Below are 17,780 nucleotides of genomic sequence, written 5' to 3'. Positions count from 1 at the left end.
GTGAATTCATCTCCCAGTGTCTGGTGGAAAGCAGACTGAACCAGGTTTTCCTCTAGGATTTTGCCTGTGCTTAGCGCCATTCAGTTTCTTTTTTATCCTGAAAAACTCCCTTAAAGATTACAAGCCATAACACCCATAACACAGTGGCGGTCAGTGCCATTTACGATCAGGCCGATTCTTTTTTTATGAGTGTGACGGATGATTTGGATGGAGTCAGGCATAAGAGGGTAAATCTCAGAGTAAATGGTTTATCCGGTAAGACAGCGGTACGGAGAAAACAAGGTAAATACGCCGCACTGGAGAAAACAAGGCACACAGGTGAATATCCTGGAGATACAAAATACAATATAGCTCCAGCGAGCTATAGTAACCTCCACAATAAACAATCACACACAAAGACAAGGGGGCAGAGGGAATACTTATACAGGTACTGATGAGGGGATATGAACCAGGTGTGTGTAATTGACAAGACAAGACAAATGGAATGATGAGATGAGGAGCGGCAGTGGCTAGAAGGCCGGTGACGACGAACGCCGAAGCCTGCCCGAACAAGGAGGGGAGGCAGCTTCGTAGGAAGTCGTGACAATGAGCGTGGCCTTATTTCTATTACAGCATGATGAATGACTGTCATTCATATTCCATTCACCCAGCTCAATGTAACATCGATAGGTTTAGGTTACTACATTATACTCAAATTTTCCCTATACCCATCATGAGGTTGCTACAACCTAGCCTATGAATTAAAGTTTACAACGTAGGTGCACAGGTTGAGATAATTATTTTAGTAATGAAGGTGACAGACATTGACCCATTCAATACCGCCTTCCACACTCTTGCCTGCATCTAGCTGATCTAGGGTGTAATCATTAGTCCAACTGTTGCAAACAAGAGTTTCTATTGGACAAATGGAGGTATGTTTATCCACGTTTCATTCCGTTTGCTTCCTTTTAAGAAACATTTTTCAACAGATTTAGTGTAATGAATTCATCCCTGATCACACGCAAACACAGTTGAGTTTTATAGCAGCCACATACAAACAGCATGATCACTTTTCTTGTTAATTCCATCTTGCATCTATGCGCTGTCTGTGACTAGACGAAAACACCTTTCCAAGCCAAACCTTCATACCATAACCGCAAACCACTACACACAGACTACATCGTTGTCACCATATTAGCTAACGTCATAATCAACATAGCTACTAGAACTAATGCGTTAGTAAACCTGCTACAATCATGCAGTACAGTGTACAGTCAGCAAGCAGTTTAGCAGTTACATCAGCGTGCCCCGGTGGCAATAAATTAATAAAAACAAAAGCTTACCTTGACTTGGAAAAGTTCCTGTGTTGGATAGCCATAGCCTGCTAGCTAACATGGCATCCCTCTCTGTTTGAGTAAGCTAAAAGTGAAGAAGAAGAATCTCATTGCAAAACAGTGTTTTAATCAATTATTTGGGGACGTGAATATATTTAGTATAGTTTTATCTAAAAATGATCACTTTTGTAATGTTTCACTTTTTTTTTCTTCTGAAATTCACTGAGGAGGATGGTCCTCCCCTTCCTCCACCGTTATCCTGGTCCTGAGGAGGATGGTCCTCCCCTTCCTCCACCGTTATCCTGGTCCTGTGTAGCTCAGTTGTTAGAGCATGGCGCTTGCAACGCCAAGGTTGTGGGTTCGATTCCCATGGGGGACCAGTATGACAAAAGTATGAAATGTATGCACTCACTAACTGTAAGTCGCTCTGGATAAGAGCATATGCTAAAATGACAAACAAATGAAATAAGATGATGGAGCCGCCACCAAGCATACCCATAATACACCTCCTCCTCTGAGGAGCCTCCACTGCCATAACATGATGCAGACACCACCATGCTATGTGTTCTATTGCATTTGCCCCAAACATAACACTTCCTATTCAGGACAAAGAGTGAATTGCTTTGCCAAATTTTTTTGCAGCATTACTTTAGCGCTTTGTTGCAAACAGGATGCATGTTTTTGAATATTTTTTATTCTGTACAAGCTTCCTTCTTTTCACTATGTCAATTAGGTTAATATTGTCGAGTAACCACAAAGTTGTTGATCCATCCTCAGTTTTCTCCTATCACAGCCATTAGACTCTGTAACTGTTTTAAAGTCACCATTGGCCTCATGGTGAAATCCCTGAGTGGTTTCCTTCCTCTCTGGCAACCTAGTTAGGAAGGACACCTGTATTTTTGTAGTGACTTGGTTTATTGATAGCACCATCCAAATTGCAATTAATAACTTCATCGTGCTCAAAGGGATATTCAATGTCTGCTTTTTTTTATTTTTACCCATCTACCAATAGGTGCCCTTTGCGAGGCATTGGAAAACCTCCCTGGTCTTTGTGGTTGAATCTGTGTTTAAATTCAGTGCTCGACTGTGGGACCTTACAGATAATTGTATGTGTGGGGTACAGAGATGAGGTAGTCATTCAAAAATCATGTTAAACACAATTATTGCACACAGAGTGAGTACATGCAACGTATTATGTGACTTGTTAAGCAACTTTTTACTCCTGAACTTATTTTGGCTTGCCATAACAAAGGTGTTGAATACTTATTGACTGAAGACATTTCAGCTTTTAATTATTAATAAATTAGTAAAATATTTGAAAACATAAATCCACTTTGACATTATGGGGTATTGCGTGTAGGCCAGTGACAAAACAATCTCAATTTAATCCATTTTAAATTCAGGCTGTAACACAACAAAATGTGTCAAGGGGTGTGAATACCTTCTGAAGGTAGTGTATATCTGAGAGACCTATTTCACAAGACCCAACCCCCTATCTCATTCTGTCCCCTGTCCCCCCGCCCAGCTAAGCAGAAGAATCACATGACCAAAGATGGCTTCCTGATGTACCTGCAGCAGCAGGAGGGGTCTATCTTCAACCCCGCCCACAAGGAGGTGTTCCAGGATATGAGCCAGCCAATCAACCACTACTTCATCAGCTCCTCCCACAACACCTACCTGATGGAAGACCAGCTCAAAGGCCCCAGCAGCACAGAGGCCTATATCAAGTAACCATGACAACCTTAAATCTAAACGAACCATACCTTACTACCTCTAATCTAAACTAAATATACATTACTACCTGTAATTTAAACTAACCGTAACTTACTACCTCTAATCTAAACTAACCATACCTTACTACCTCTAATCTAATCTAATCTAACCATACCTTACTACCTCTAATCTAATCTAACCATATCTTACTACCTCTAATCTAATCTAACCATACATTACTACCTCTAATCTAAACTAACCATACCTTACTACCTCTAATCTAATCTAACCATACATTACTACCTCTAATCTAATCTAACCATACCTTACTACCTCTAATCTAAACTAACCATACCTTACTACCTCTAATCTAATCTAACCATACATTACTACCTCTAATCTAAACTAACCATACCTTACTACCTCTAATCTAATCTAACCATACATTACTACCTCTAATCTAAACTAACCATACCTTACTACCTCTAATCTAATCTAACCATACCTTACTACCTCTAATCTAAACTAACCATACATTACTACCTCTAATCTAATCTAACCATACCTTACTACCTCTAATCTAATCTAATCTAAACTAACCATACCTTACTACCTCTAATCTAATCTAACCATACATTACTACCTCTAATCTAAACTAACCATACCTTACTACCTCTAATCTAATCTAACCATACCTTACTACCTCTAATCTAAACTAACCATACCTTACTACCTCTAATCTAAACTAACCATACATTACTACCTCTAATCTAATCTAACCATACCTTACTACCTCTAATCTAATCTAATCTAATCTAATCTAATCTAACCATACCTTACTACCTCTAATCTAAACTAACCATACATTACTACCTCTAATCTAATCTAAACTAACCATACATTACTACCTCTAATCTAATCTAATCTAATCTAATCTAATCTAATCTAATCTAATCTAATCTAATCTAATCTAATCTAACCATACCTTACTACCTCTAATCTAAACTAACCATACATTACTACCTCTAATCTAAACTAACCGTACCTTACTACCTCTAATCTAAACTAACCATACCTTACTACCTCTAATCTAATCTAACCATACCTTACTACCTCTAATCTAATCTAAACTAACCATACATTACTACCTCTAATCTAATCTAAACTAACCATACATTACTACCTCTAATCTAATCTAACCATACCTTACTACCTCTAATCTAATCTAACCATACCTTACTACCTCTAATCTAATCTAACCGTACCTTACTACCTCTAATCTAATCTAACCATACCTTACTACCTCTAATCTAAACTAACCATACCTTACTACCTCTAATCTAATCTAACCATACCTTACTACCTCTAATCTAATCTAACCATACCTTACTACCTCTAATCTAAACTAACCATACCTTACTACCTCTAATCTAATCTAACCATACCTTACTACCTCTAATCTAAACTAACCATACCTTACTACCTCTAATCTAATCTAACCATACCTTACTACCTCTAATCTAATCTAACCATACATTACTACCTCTAATCTAAACTAACCATACATTACTACCTCTAATCTAATCTAACCATACATTACTACCTCTAATCTAAACTAACCATACCTTACTACCTCTAATCTAATCTAACCATACATTACTACCTCTAATCTAAACTAACCATACATTACTACCTCTAATCTAATCTAACCATACATTACTACCTCTAATCTAATCTAACCATACCTTACTAACTCTAATCTAAACTAACCATACCTTACTAACTCTAATCTAAACTAACCATTCATTACTACCTCTAATCTAATCTAAACTAACCATACCTTACTACCTCTAATCTAAACTAACCATACCTTACTAACTCTAATCTAAACTAACCATTCATTACTACCTCTAATCTAATCTAAACTAACCATACATTACTACCTCTAATCTAATCTAAACTAACCATACATTACTACCTCTAATCTAATCTAAACTAACCATACCTTACTACCACTAATCTAATCTAAACGAACCATGCCTTACTACCTCTAATCTAATCTAAACTAACCATACCTTACTACCTCTAATCTAAACGAACCATACCTTACTACCTCTAATCTAATCTAACCATACATTACTACCTCTAATCTAATCTAACCATACCTTACTACCTCTAATCTAATCTAACCATACATTACTACCTCTAATCTAATCTAACCATACATTACTACCTCTAATCTAATCGAACCATACATTACTACCTCTAATCTAATCTAACCATACCTTACTACCTCTAATCTAAACTAACCATACCTTACTACCTCTAATCTAAACTAACCATACATTACTACCTCTAATCTAAACTAACCATACATTACTACCTCTTATCTAAACTAACCTTACTATGCAGCTGCACCGTGGCCTACACTGTAAACCCCAAGGTATTTTTAATTCAAATACTTCTAGTAAGCTAAACTCAAAGTAAATGAAAAGTCATTATTACTTTAAATTGTTAAATGGTACTGACTCAATTTTATGAGAAGTCACATCAACTCAATTTTTAAAAGTTATGAAACAAATTAACTTTTTCCCCAGCATGCTCTACTACAGGTAGATTTTTTGGAATTGTTTTTAATATCTGTGTTTTTGAATGTACATTGAGTGCAGTGGCGGTTGGTGCCGTTTAAGATGAGGGAGGATGATTCTTTTTTTTATGAGCATGGCCTTATTTCTATTACAGCATATTAGATGACTGTCATTCATATTCCATTCACCCAGCTCAATGTAACATTGATAGGTTTAGGCTACTACATAATACTTGAATATTCCCTGTACCCATTATGAGGTTGCTACATCCTTCCTATGAATGAAAGTTTACAACATAGAGAATTTTGAGTAATCAAGATGACAGACAGTGACACATTCAATACCGCCTTGCACACTCTTGCCATGGAGTAATCATTAGTCCACAAGTAGCAAAAGCTTACCTTGACTTGGAAGAGTTCCAGTGTTAAATAGCCATAGCCAGCTAGCTAACATGGCATCCCTCTCTGTTTGAGCAGGGTGTTTGAGTAGGCTAAACTAGCTAGCTGCATTCTCTAGCTAAGTGAAAGAAGAAAAATATATATACAGTGTATAGCTCTCTCTCTCTCTCTCTCTCTCTCTCTCTCTCTCTCTCTCTCTCTCTCTCTCTCTCTGTCTCTCTCTCTCTCTCTCTCTCTCTCTCTCTCTCTCTCTCTCTCTCTCTCTCTCTCTCTCTCTCTCTCTCTCTCTCTCTCTCTCTCTCTCTCTCTCTCTCTCTCTGTCTCTCTCTCTGTCTCTCTCTCTGTCTCTCTCTCTGTCTCTCTCTCTCTCTCTCTCTCTCTCTCTCAATTCAATTCAATTCAATTCAATTCAATTCAATTTCAATTTAAGGGCTTTATTGACATGGGAAACATATGTTAACATTGCTTCTCCTTAATTTTGGAAGAAATGAATTTGTTCAAAACTGTTCAACTATTGTCTTTCTATCTCTTTGAGTCAACTACTCACCACATGTTATGCACTGCAGTGCTAGCTAGGTGTAGCTTATGCTTTCAGTACTAGATTCATTCTCTGATCCTTTGATTGGGTGGACAACATGTCAGTTCTTGCTGCAAGAGCTCAGATAGGCTGGAGGACGCTGTCCTAATTACTATGTAAGTCTATGGAAGGGGGTGAGAACCATGAGCCTCCTAGGTTATGTATTAAAGTCAATGTACCCAGAGGAGGACAGAAGCTAGCTGTCCTCCGGCTACACCGTGGTGCTACCCTACAGAGTGCTGTTGAGGCTACTGTAGACGTTCATTGCAAAACAGTGTTTTAATCAATTATTTGGTGACGTGAATATATTTAGTATAGTTTTATCTAAAAAATGATTACTTTAATGTTTCACTATCTGTATTTTTATGAAATTCACTGATGAGGATGGTCCTCCCCTTCCTCCTCTGAGGAGCCTCCACTGATTGAGTGATTGATTGATTCATGTTAAACATACACAACGATAAAAAACATTACTTTAACTTATTTTTTAAAGAGTTTCTGATTTTTCAATCAACAAACAAAACACATTCCACCCTCACATGTGGCAAACATGAATAATATAATTACATAAAATATAAAACAAAACAAACAACACATTTGCAGCAGCACTATCTGTGATCGTGTTAGCTATTTCCAGCTTTAGCTGAGGCAATGAGCAAATCATTAGTTTTACAGCACCACAACATGTACGGAGCATTCGGAAAGTACTCAGACCCCTTCACTTTTTCTACATTTTGTTACGTTACAGCCTTATTCTAAAATTGATTAAATTGTTTTGTTTTTCTCATCAATCTACACATAATACCCCATAATGACAAAGCAAAAATAGTTTTTTTGATTTTTTTGCGAATTTATAAAACAAATTAAGTATTCAGACCCTTTACTCAGTACTTTGCTGAAGCACCTTTGGCAGTGATTACAGCCTCGAGTCTTCTTGAGTATGATGCTACAAGCTTGTATACACCTGTATTTGGGGAGTTACTCCCATTCTTCTCTGCAGATCCTCTCAAGCTCTGTCATGTTGGATGGGGAGCATTGCTGCACAGCTATTTTCAGGTCTCTCCAGAGATGTTCGATCGAGTTCAAGTCTGGGCTCTGGCTGGGCCACTCAAGGACATTCAGAGACTTGTCCCGAAGCCACTCCTGCGTTGTCTTGGCTGTGTGTTTAGGGTTGTTGTCCTGTTGGAAGGTGAACCTTTGCCCCAGTCTGAGGTCCTGAGTGCTCTGGAGCAGGTTTTCATCAAGGATCTCTCTGTACTTTGCTCCGTTCATCTTTGCCTCGATCCTGACTAGTCTCCCATTCCCTGCCACTGAAATACATCCCCACAGCATGATGCTTCCACCACCATGCTTCACTGTAGGGATAATATTGGTTTCATCAGACCAGAGAATCTTGTTTCTCATGGTCTGAGAGTCCTTTAGGTGACTTTTGGCAAACTCCAAGCGGGCTGTCATGTGCCTTTTACTTAGGAGTGGCTTCCGTCTGGCCACTCTACCATAAAGGTCTGATTGGTGGAGTGCTGCAGAGATGGTTGTCCTTCTGGAAGGTTCTCCTTTCTCCACAGAGGAACTCTGGAGCTCTGTCAGAGTGACCATCAGGTTCTTGGTCACCTCCCTGACCAAGGCCCTTCTCCCCCGATTGCTCAGTTTGGCCGGGCGGCCAGCTCTAGGAAGAGTCTTGGTGGTTCCAAACTTCTTTCGTTTAAGAATGATGGAGGCCACTGTGTTCTTGGGGACGTTCAATGCTGCAGACATTTTTTGGTACCCTTCCCCTGAAACTTTCCTGTCTCTGAGCTCTACGGACAATTCCTTCAACCTCATGGCTTGGTTCTTGCTCTGACATGCACTGTGAACTGTTGGACCTTATATAGACAGGTGTGTGTCTTTCCAAATCATGTCCAATCAATTGAATTTACCACAGGTGGACTCCAATCAAGTTGTAGAAACATCTCAAGGATGATCAATGGAAACAGGATGCACCTGAGCTCAATTTTGAGTTTCATAGCAAAGGGTCTGAATACTAATGTAAATAAGGTATTTCTGTTTTTTATTTGTAATACATTTGAAAAAATCTAAAAAAAGACCTGTTTTCGCTTTGTAATTATGGGGTATTGTGTGTAGATTGATGAGGAAAAGAAATGATATAGTCCATTTTAGAATAAGGCTGTAATGTAACAAAATGTGAATAAAGTCAAGGGGTCTGAATACTTTCTGAAGGCTCTGTATACACACACATTTCCCTAATCACCCCCATTCACACTGTCCAATTTGAAATACAGTGCATTCGGAAAGTATTCAGACCTCTTGACTTTTGCCACATTTTGTTAGGTTACAGCCTTATTCTAAAAGTTGTTAAATAGTTTTTTTTTCTTCTCCTCATCAGTCTACACACAAAACCTGATAATGTCTAGACAAAAATAGGTTTTTAGAAATGTTTGCAAATGTATAAAAATAAGCTTTACTCAGTACATTGTTAAAGCACCTTTGGCAGTGATTACAGCCTCAAGTCTTCTTGGGTATGACGCTGGGAAGAAATGCCAAGGTATTTCTTACAGTCCTTCCATGCTAGTAGGGTAATAGGGGCAATAAAAACCTAGGATCCTGCCATTTGCAAATCACAAAGGTTTTGGGTATGTTCCCCACTTCAATAAGGTTATTAATTGAGTCTTGTCTGTTTGTGATCCATGTTGAGGATTTGGGCAGACCAGCAGCACAGTAGGCAGGGAAGGAAGGGCAAGGCCAGCCTTAGATTCAGGTTTCCATAGAGAGGAGAACTTGATCCTAGGTTTTTATTGCCCCATATACACATATGGTGATGCTTTGGTTGGTTGTTTTGAAAAAAGAAACTGGGAGATAGCATGGGAGCATCTGAAATAAATAGTTACATCTAGGGAGGATGTTCATACGGGTAACATTGATTCTTCCGACTAAGCTAATTGGGAGGGAGATCCAGGTCCGGAGATCATTCTTGATTCGATCCAGCAGTGGGAGTTAATTTTCCTTGAAAAGGCCAATCAGATCTGGTGTTACAAAGATCCCAAGGTATTGACACCCCTGTGTCTTCCATTGGAACGGGCAGAGTGTCTTCATAGAGCTGGTGAGTGTAAGATTGAGAGGGCAAACAATGGATTTGATAACATGTATCTTCTTCCTGAAAACTTGCCGTACTGAGCAATTGTGTCTAAAATGGGAGGGAGGGATTTTTCAGGTTGGATATGTAGAGCAAGACATAATCCGCGTAGAGCGAAATCTTGCGCTGAAGGCCACCTGCAGAAACACCCATTACACTTGGATTGCTCCTTATCAAGGCTCCCGAGTGGCGCAGCGGTCTAAGGCATTGCATAGGGCGTCGTCCGGGTTGGGGGAGGGGAGGGCCGGGGGCTTTACAAGTAGATTAAGTAGTAGTAGTAGCCGTAGTAGTAGCCGTAGTAGTAGCCGTAGTAGTAGCCGTCATTGTAAATAAGAATTTGTTCTTAACTGACCCAACAAGTAGAGCAGGGGGACAGTGAGCGTCTTGTGCCACATCCCGAAGGGAATCTGTCAGAGTTCAGACCATTAGTATACACCATGGTATTTGGATGAGAATATAGTGACTTGATCCATTTAATAAAGTTTGGGCCCATATTGAACTTTTCTAAGACTGAGAACAGAAAGCTCCACTCCATCCTGTCAAACGCCTTCTCAGCATCCAGTGAAGCCAGCAGGACAGAAAGCTCCACTCCATCCTGTCAAACGCCTTCTCAGCATCCAGTGAAGCCAGCAGGACAGAAAGCTCCACTCCATCCTGTCAAACGCCTTCTCAGCATCCAGTGAAGCCAGCAGGACAGAAAGCTCCACTCCATCCTGTCAAACGCCTTCTCAGCATCCAGTGAAGCCAGCAGGACAGAAAGCTCCACTCCATCCTGTCAAACGCCTTCTCAGCATCCAGTGAAGCCAGCAGGACAGAAAGCTCCACTCCATCCTGTCAAACGCCTTCTCAGCATCCAGTGAAGCCAGCAGGACAGAAAGCTCCACTCCATCCTGTCAAACGCCTTCTCAGCATCCAGTGAAGCCAGCAGGACAGAAAGCTCCACTCCATCCTGTCAAACGCCTTCTCAGCATCCAGTGAAGCCAGCAGGACAGAAAGCTCCACTCCATCCTGTCAAACGCCTTCTCAGCATCCAGTGAAGCCAGCAGGACAGAAAGCTCCACTCCATCCTGTCAAACGCCTTCTCAGCATCCAGTGAAACCAGCAGGACAGAAAGCTCCACTCCATCCTGTCGAACGCCTTCTCAGCATCCAGTGAAGCCAGCAGGACAGAAAGCTCCACTCCATCCTGTCGAACGCCTTCTCAGCATCCAGTGAAGCCAGCAGCAGGACAGAAAGCTCCACTCCATCCTGTCGAACGCCTTCTCAGCATCCAGTGAAGCCAGCAGGACAGAAAGCTCCACTCCAACAGGACAAGGGTCTTCTGTGTGTTTACTTGATCTATAATATCAAAAAGACGGTGAATGTTATCAGAAGAGTACCTGTCTCTAATAAATCCAGTTTGGTCCTCTTTTATTATTTTGGGTAGAAGAGTGTTTAGTCTTTTGGTGAGACATTTTGTAATTATTTTGTAGTGGAACTCCAACAAGCTTATGGGCCGGTAGGACGAGCAGGAGAGAGGGTCCTTGTCTTTCTGAGCAACACTGTAATGCGGGCTGTGTACATAGAGTCTGGGAGAGCTCCGTGTTAGCAAAAATCATCTAGCATTGGCATGAAAATGGGGCTAAGCTGCGGCAAAAAAGCTTTGTAGAACTCTCTGGGAAATCCGTCTGGGCCTGGAGACTTGTTAGGTGGCATGGAGATAATTGCCTCTAGGACCTCCTCAGGAGCAAAGGGGGAGTTGAGATCTTCTTGGTCGGTCTCTAATAGTTTTCGTAGCAAGATATCCCCTAGGAAGGAATGGAGTTCTACATCTGTATGTTTTCTCTCAGAAGTATAAAAATCATGAAAATGTTAATGTATCTTATTTGGATCACATGTGACCTCGTCATCTGCTGTTCGGACGGGCATGATTGTACTCTCTGATTGCTCTTTTCTTAATGGGTAAGCAAGACAATCTGCCTATTGCTATACTCATGGTATTTCTGTTTAGTAAAGAAAACACTTTTTTTATCACCCGAGTATAGCCCAAGTTTAGTTTGGCTTTGGCTGCTTTAAGTTGCCTCCAGGTGTCGCTGTCTGGGGATTGTTTATGTTCTTTTTCGCAGCGTTCCAGCTCCCTCTCAAGATCTAACCTGTGTGCTTCCATTGCTTTTTTCTTAGAGGAAGCATATGCAATTAGATAACCTCTCAGAGGGGCTTTGGCAGCATCCCACATTGTGGCCGGAGAAACATCAGAGTCTTTGTTGTCTTGTGTGTAGTTGTCTTTCCATGTTTTTTGTTTTTGTTTTTTTTAACCTTTATTTAACCAGGTAAGCCAGTTGAGAACAAGTTCTCATTTACAACTGCGACCTGGCCAAGATAAAGCAAAGCAGTAAGATAAAAACAACAACACAGAGTTACATATGGGGTAAAAAAACATAAAGTCAAAAAATACAACAGAAAATATATATACAATGTGTGCAAATGTAGCAAGTTATGGAGGTAAGGCAATAAATAGGCTATAGTGCAAAATAATTACAATTAGTATTAACACTGGAATGATAGATGTGCAAGAGATTATGTGCAAATAGAGATACTGGGGTGCAAAAAAGCAAAATAAATAACAATATAGGGATGAGGTAGTTGGGTGGGCTAATTTCAGATGGGCTGTGTACAGGTGCAGTGATCGGTAAGGTGCTCTGACAACTGATGCTTAAAGTTAGTGAGGGAGATAAGAGTCTCCAGCTTCAGAGATTTTTGCAATTCGTTCCAGTCATTGGCAGCAGAGAACTGGAAGGAATGGCGGCCAAAGGAGGTGTTGGCTTTGGGAATGACCAGTGAGATATACCTGCTGGAGCGCAGACTACGGGTGGGTGCTGCTATGGTGACCAATGAGCTAAGATAAGGCGGGGATTTGCCTAGCAGTGATTTATAGATGGCCTGGGTTTGACGACGAACATGTAGTGAGGACCAGCCAACAAGAGCGTACAGGTCACAGTGGCGGGTAGTGTATGGGGCTTTGGAGACAAAACGGATGGCACTGTGATAGACTACATCCAATTTGCTGAGTAGAGTGTTGGAGGCTATTTTGTAAATGACATCGCCAAAGTCAAGGATCGGTAGGATAGTCAGTTTTACGAGGGCATGTTTGGCAGCATGAGTGAAGGAGGCTTTGTTGCGAAATAGGAAGCCGATTCTAGATTTAACTTTGGATTGGAGATTCTTAATGTGAGTCTGGAAGGAGAGTTTACAGTCTAACCAGACACCTAGGTATTTGTAGTTGTCCACATACTCTAGGTCAGACCCGTCGAGAGTGGTGATTCTAGTCGGGTGGGCGGGTGCCAGCAGCGTTCGATTGAAGAGCATGCATTTAGTTTTACTAGTGTTTAAGAGCAGTTGGAGGCTACTGAAGGAGTGTTGTATGGCATTGAAGCTCGTTTGGAGGTTTGTTAACACAGTGTCCAATGAAGGGCCAGATGTATACAAAATGGTGTCGTCTGCGTAGAGGTGGATCTGAGAGTCACCAGCAGCAAGAGCGACATCATTGATATACACAGAGAAAAGAGTCGGCCCAAGAATTGAACCCTGTGGCACCCCCATAGAGACTGCCATAGGTCCAGACAACAGGCCCTCCGATTTGACACACTGAACTCTATCTGAGAAGTAGTTGGTGAACCAGGCGAGGCAGTCATTTGAGAAACCAAGGCTATTTAGTCTGCCAATAAGAATGCGGTGGTTGACAGAGTCGAAAGCCTTGGCCAGGTCGATGAAGACGGCTGCACAGTACTGTCTATTATCGATCGCGGTTATAATATCGTTTAGGAACTTGAGCGTGGCTGAAGTGCACCCATGACCAGCTCGGAAACCGGATTGCATAGCGGAGAAGGTATGGTGGGATTCGAAATGGTCGGTGATCTGTTTGTTAACTTGGCTTTCAAATACTTTCGACAGGCAGGGCAGGATGGATATAGGTCTGTAACAGTTTGGATCTAGAGTGTCACCCCCTTTGAAGAGGGGGGATGACCGTGGCAGCTTTCCAATCTCTGGGGATCTCAGACGTTACGAAAGAGAGGTTGAACAGACTAGTAATAGGGGTTGCGACAATTTCGCGGCTAGTTTTAGAAAGAAAGGGTCCAGATTGTCTAGCCCAGCTGATTTGTAGGGGTCCAGATTTTGCAGCTCTTTCAGAACATCAGCTGTCTGAATTTGTGTGAAGGAGAAGCGGGGGGGCATGGGCAAGTTGCAGCAGAGGGTGCAGAGTTGGTGGTCGGGGTAGTGGTAGCCAGGTGGAAAGCATGGCCAGCCGTAGCAAAATGCTTGTTGAAATTCTCGATTATTGTAGATTTATCGGTGGTCATAGTGTTTCCTAGCCTCAGTGCAGTGGGCTGCTGGGAGGAAGTGCTCTTATTCTCCATGGACTTTACAGTGTCCCAAAACTTTTTGGAGTTAGTGCTACAGGATGCAAATTTCTGTTTCAAAAAGTTAGCCTTTGCTTTCCTAACTGCTTGTGTATATTGGTTCCTAACTTCCCTGAAAAGTTGCATATCGATGCTAATGCAGCATGCCACAGGATGTTTTTGTGCAAGTCAAGGGCAGGCAAGTCTGAGGAGAACCAGGGGCTATATCTGTTCTTAGTTCTGCATTTTTTGAATGGGGCATGCTTATTTAAGATTGAGAGGAAATTACTTTTAAAGAACAACCAAGCATCCTTTACTGACGGAATGAGATCTATATCCATCCAGGATACCTGGGCCAGGTCAATTAGGAAGGCCTGCTCGCTAAAGTGTTTTAGGGAGCGTTTGACAGTGATGAGGGGTGGTCGTTTGACCGCGGACCCGTTACGGACGCAGGCAATAAGGCAGTGATCGCTGAGATCCTGGTTGAAGACAGCGGAGGTGTATTTAGAGGGTAAGTTAGTCAGGATGATATCTATGAGGGTACCCATGTTTACAGATTTAGGGTTGTACCTGGTAGGTTTGTTGATAATTTGCGTGAGATTGAGGGCATCTAGTTTGGATTGTAGGATGGCCGGGTATTAAGCATATCCCAATTTAGGTCACCAAGCAGTACGAACTCTGAGGATAAATGGGGGCAATCAATTCACATATGGTGTCCAGGGCACAGCTGGGGGCTGAGGGGGTCTGTAGCAAGCGGCAACAGTGAGAGACTTATTTCTGGAAAGGTGGATTTTTAGAAGTAGAAGCTCAAACTGTTTGGGCACAGACCTGGATAGTATGATAGAGCTCTGCAGGCTATCTCTACAGTAGATTGCAACTCCACCCCCTTTGGCAGTTCTATCTAGACGGAAAATGTTATAGTTGGGGATGGAAATTTCAGAATTTTTGGTGGCCTTCCAATGTTTGGTGTAGTAACCAATGTATGGAATGCTTCGTTTGATAACATGGAGGTGTTGGATTTTCCAGCTCTTTGACCTCGGGATGTACTTACAGAGGTCAAAGCGGAGGCGGACAAAGGTGGGATCTGCTATGGGTCCGATTGTACAAGAGGCAGAATTTATGAAAATCATTGGGAATAAAATGTAATCTATATGAGAGTAGGTGCTATGGACATTGGAGTGGTATGTACAGTTGAAGTCGGAAGTTTCCATACACCTTTATTTAGGATCACCACTTTGTTTACATACACCTTAGCCAAATACATTTAAACTCAGTTTTTCACAATTCCTGACATTTAATCCTAGTACAAATTCCCTGTCTTAGGTCAGTTAGGATCACCACTTTATTTTAAGAATGTGAAATGTCAGAATAATAGTAGAGAGAATGATTTATTTCAGCTTTTATTTATTTCATCACATTCCCAGTGGGTCGGAAGTTTACATACACTCAATTAGTATTTGGTAGCATTGCCTTTAAATTGTTTAACTTGGGTCAAACGTTTCGGGTAGCCTTCCACAAGCTTCCCACAATAAGTTGGGTGAGTTTTGGCCCATTCCTCCTGACAGAGCTGGTGTAACGGAGTCAGGTTTGCAGGCCTCCTTGCTCGCACACGCTTTTTAATTCTGCCCACAAATTTTCTATAGGATTGAGGTCAGGGCTTTGTGATGGCCACTCCAATACCTTGACTTTGTTGACTTGGTTGTCCTTAAGCCATTTTGCCACAGCTTTGGAAGTATGCTTGGGGTCATTGTCCATTTGGAAGACCCATTTGCGACCAAGCTTGAACTTCCTGACTGATGTCTTGAGATGTTGCTTTAATATATCCACATGCCATTTATTTTGTGAAGTGCACCAGTCCCTCCTGCAGCAAAGCACCCCCACAGCATGATGCTGCCACCCCTGTGCTTCAAAGTTGGGATGGTGTACTTCGGCTTGCAAGCATCCCCCTTTTTTCTCCAAACATAACGATGGTCATTATGGCCAAACAGTTATATTTTTGTTTAATCAGAAAAGAGGACATTTCTTCAAAAAGTACTATCTTTGTCCCCATGTGCAGTTACAAACTGTAGTCTGGCTTTTTTATGGCGGTTTTGGAGCAGTGGTTTCTTCCTTGCTGAGCGGCCTTTCAGGTTATGTCGATATAGGACTCGTTTTACTGTGGATATAGATACTTTTGTACCTGTTTCCTCCAGCATCTTCACAAGTTTCTTTGCTGTTGTTCTGGGAGTGATTTGCACTTTTCGCACCAAAGTACGTTCATCTCTAAGAGACAGAACGTGTCTCCTTCCTGAGCGGTATGATGGCTGCGTGGTCGCATGGTGTTTATACTTGCATACTATTGTTTGTACAGATGAACGTGGTACCTTCAGGCGTTTGGAAATTGCTCCCAAGGATGAACCAGACTTGTGGAGGTCTACCATTTTTTTTCTGAGGTCTTGGCTGATTTCTTTTGATTTTCCCATGATGTCAAGCAAAGAGACACTGAGTTTGAAGGTAGGCCTTGAAATACATCCACAGGTACACCTCCAATTGACTCAAAGTATGTAAATTAGCCTATCAGAAGTTTCTAAAGCCATGACATCATTTTCTGGAATTTTCCAAGCTGTTTAAAGGCACAGTAAATTTAGTGTATGTAAAATTCTGACCCACTGGAATTGTGATAAAGTGAATCATAAGTTAAATAATGTGTCTGTAAACAATTGTTGGAAAAATTACTTGTGTCATGCACAAAGTAGATGTCCTAACCGACTTGCCAAAACTATAGTTTGTTAACAAGAAATGTGTGGAGTGGTTGAAAAACAAGTTTTAATGACTCCAACCTAAGTGTATTTAAACTTCCGACTTCAACTGTATAGTCCATAGATGAGCTATTAGTCTCTCTCCAGGTATCTATCAGTCCCATCTCTTTAGTAAGAGAGTTCAACATCTTTGCCGATCGAGGGTTTGTGGTGGGGACTTGAGACGATTTGTCCAGAGTTGAGTTGAGGGTACAGTTAAAATCTCCAGCCAGCACTCCAAAGGAAACACAATGCTCATTGAACAGGGTTATCATTTTCAACATGAAAACAGGACTATCTGTGTTGGGGGCATTTATATTTAAGATAGTAATTGGTTGCCCATACAGTGACCCAGTCAGATACTGCATGTCTTTGTCAATTATGAATGTAACAAGCTTATGGATAGGTATAGCTGTGCCTCTACTGTTTGATTTGAAAGATGAGAAATACACCTGTCCCACCCGAGCTCTGCGGAGTTTAGCGTGTTCAGCATCACAGAGGTGTGTCTTTTGTATTAGCGCAACGTATGCTTTTTCCTTTTTGAGAGCACATAGTATATTTTTCAGTAGAGTTAAGGTACTAGTCAATGTCATTGTACAGTAATGGAACTCTAGTCATCTCTGGTGCAGTGGTGTAAAGTACTTAAGTAAAAATACTTGAAGTACTACTTAAGTAGTTTTTTGGGCTATCTGTACTTTACTTTACTATTTATATTTTTGTCAACTTTTATTTTACTTCACTACATTCCTAAAGAAAATAATGTGCTTTTTACTCCATACATTTTCCCTGACACCCAAAAATACTCATTACATTTTGACAGGAAAATGGTCCAATTCATGCACTTATCAAGAGAACATCCCTGGTCATCCCTAATGCCTCTGATCTGGCGGACTCACTAAACACACATGC

The 17,780-nt window shown here is 41.1% G+C and overlaps 1 protein-coding gene across 2 annotated transcripts in view; it reads left to right on the top strand.

Annotated features, from left to right (window-relative positions):
- The window catches only part of LOC121556450 (1-phosphatidylinositol 4,5-bisphosphate phosphodiesterase delta-1), a 112,655-nt gene that overhangs the window by 46,551 nt on the left and 48,324 nt on the right, over positions 1–17,780 (top strand). For both annotated transcript variants that reach the window (XM_041870348.2, XM_045221429.1), the window contains one exon: positions 2,839–3,040. In XM_041870348.2, coding sequence (XP_041726282.1) covers positions 2,839–3,040 — 202 coding nt within the window. The remainder of the gene's footprint in view (positions 1–2,838; positions 3,041–17,780) is intronic.

This window comes from Coregonus clupeaformis, chromosome 7 (assembly GCF_020615455.1).
Source record: "Coregonus clupeaformis isolate EN_2021a chromosome 7, ASM2061545v1, whole genome shotgun sequence".
NCBI classification, from domain to species: domain Eukaryota; kingdom Metazoa; phylum Chordata; class Actinopteri; order Salmoniformes; family Salmonidae; genus Coregonus; species Coregonus clupeaformis.
Note: the sequence above shows the minus strand (reverse complement) of the source record. Positions and strands in the feature narration are given on the sequence as shown.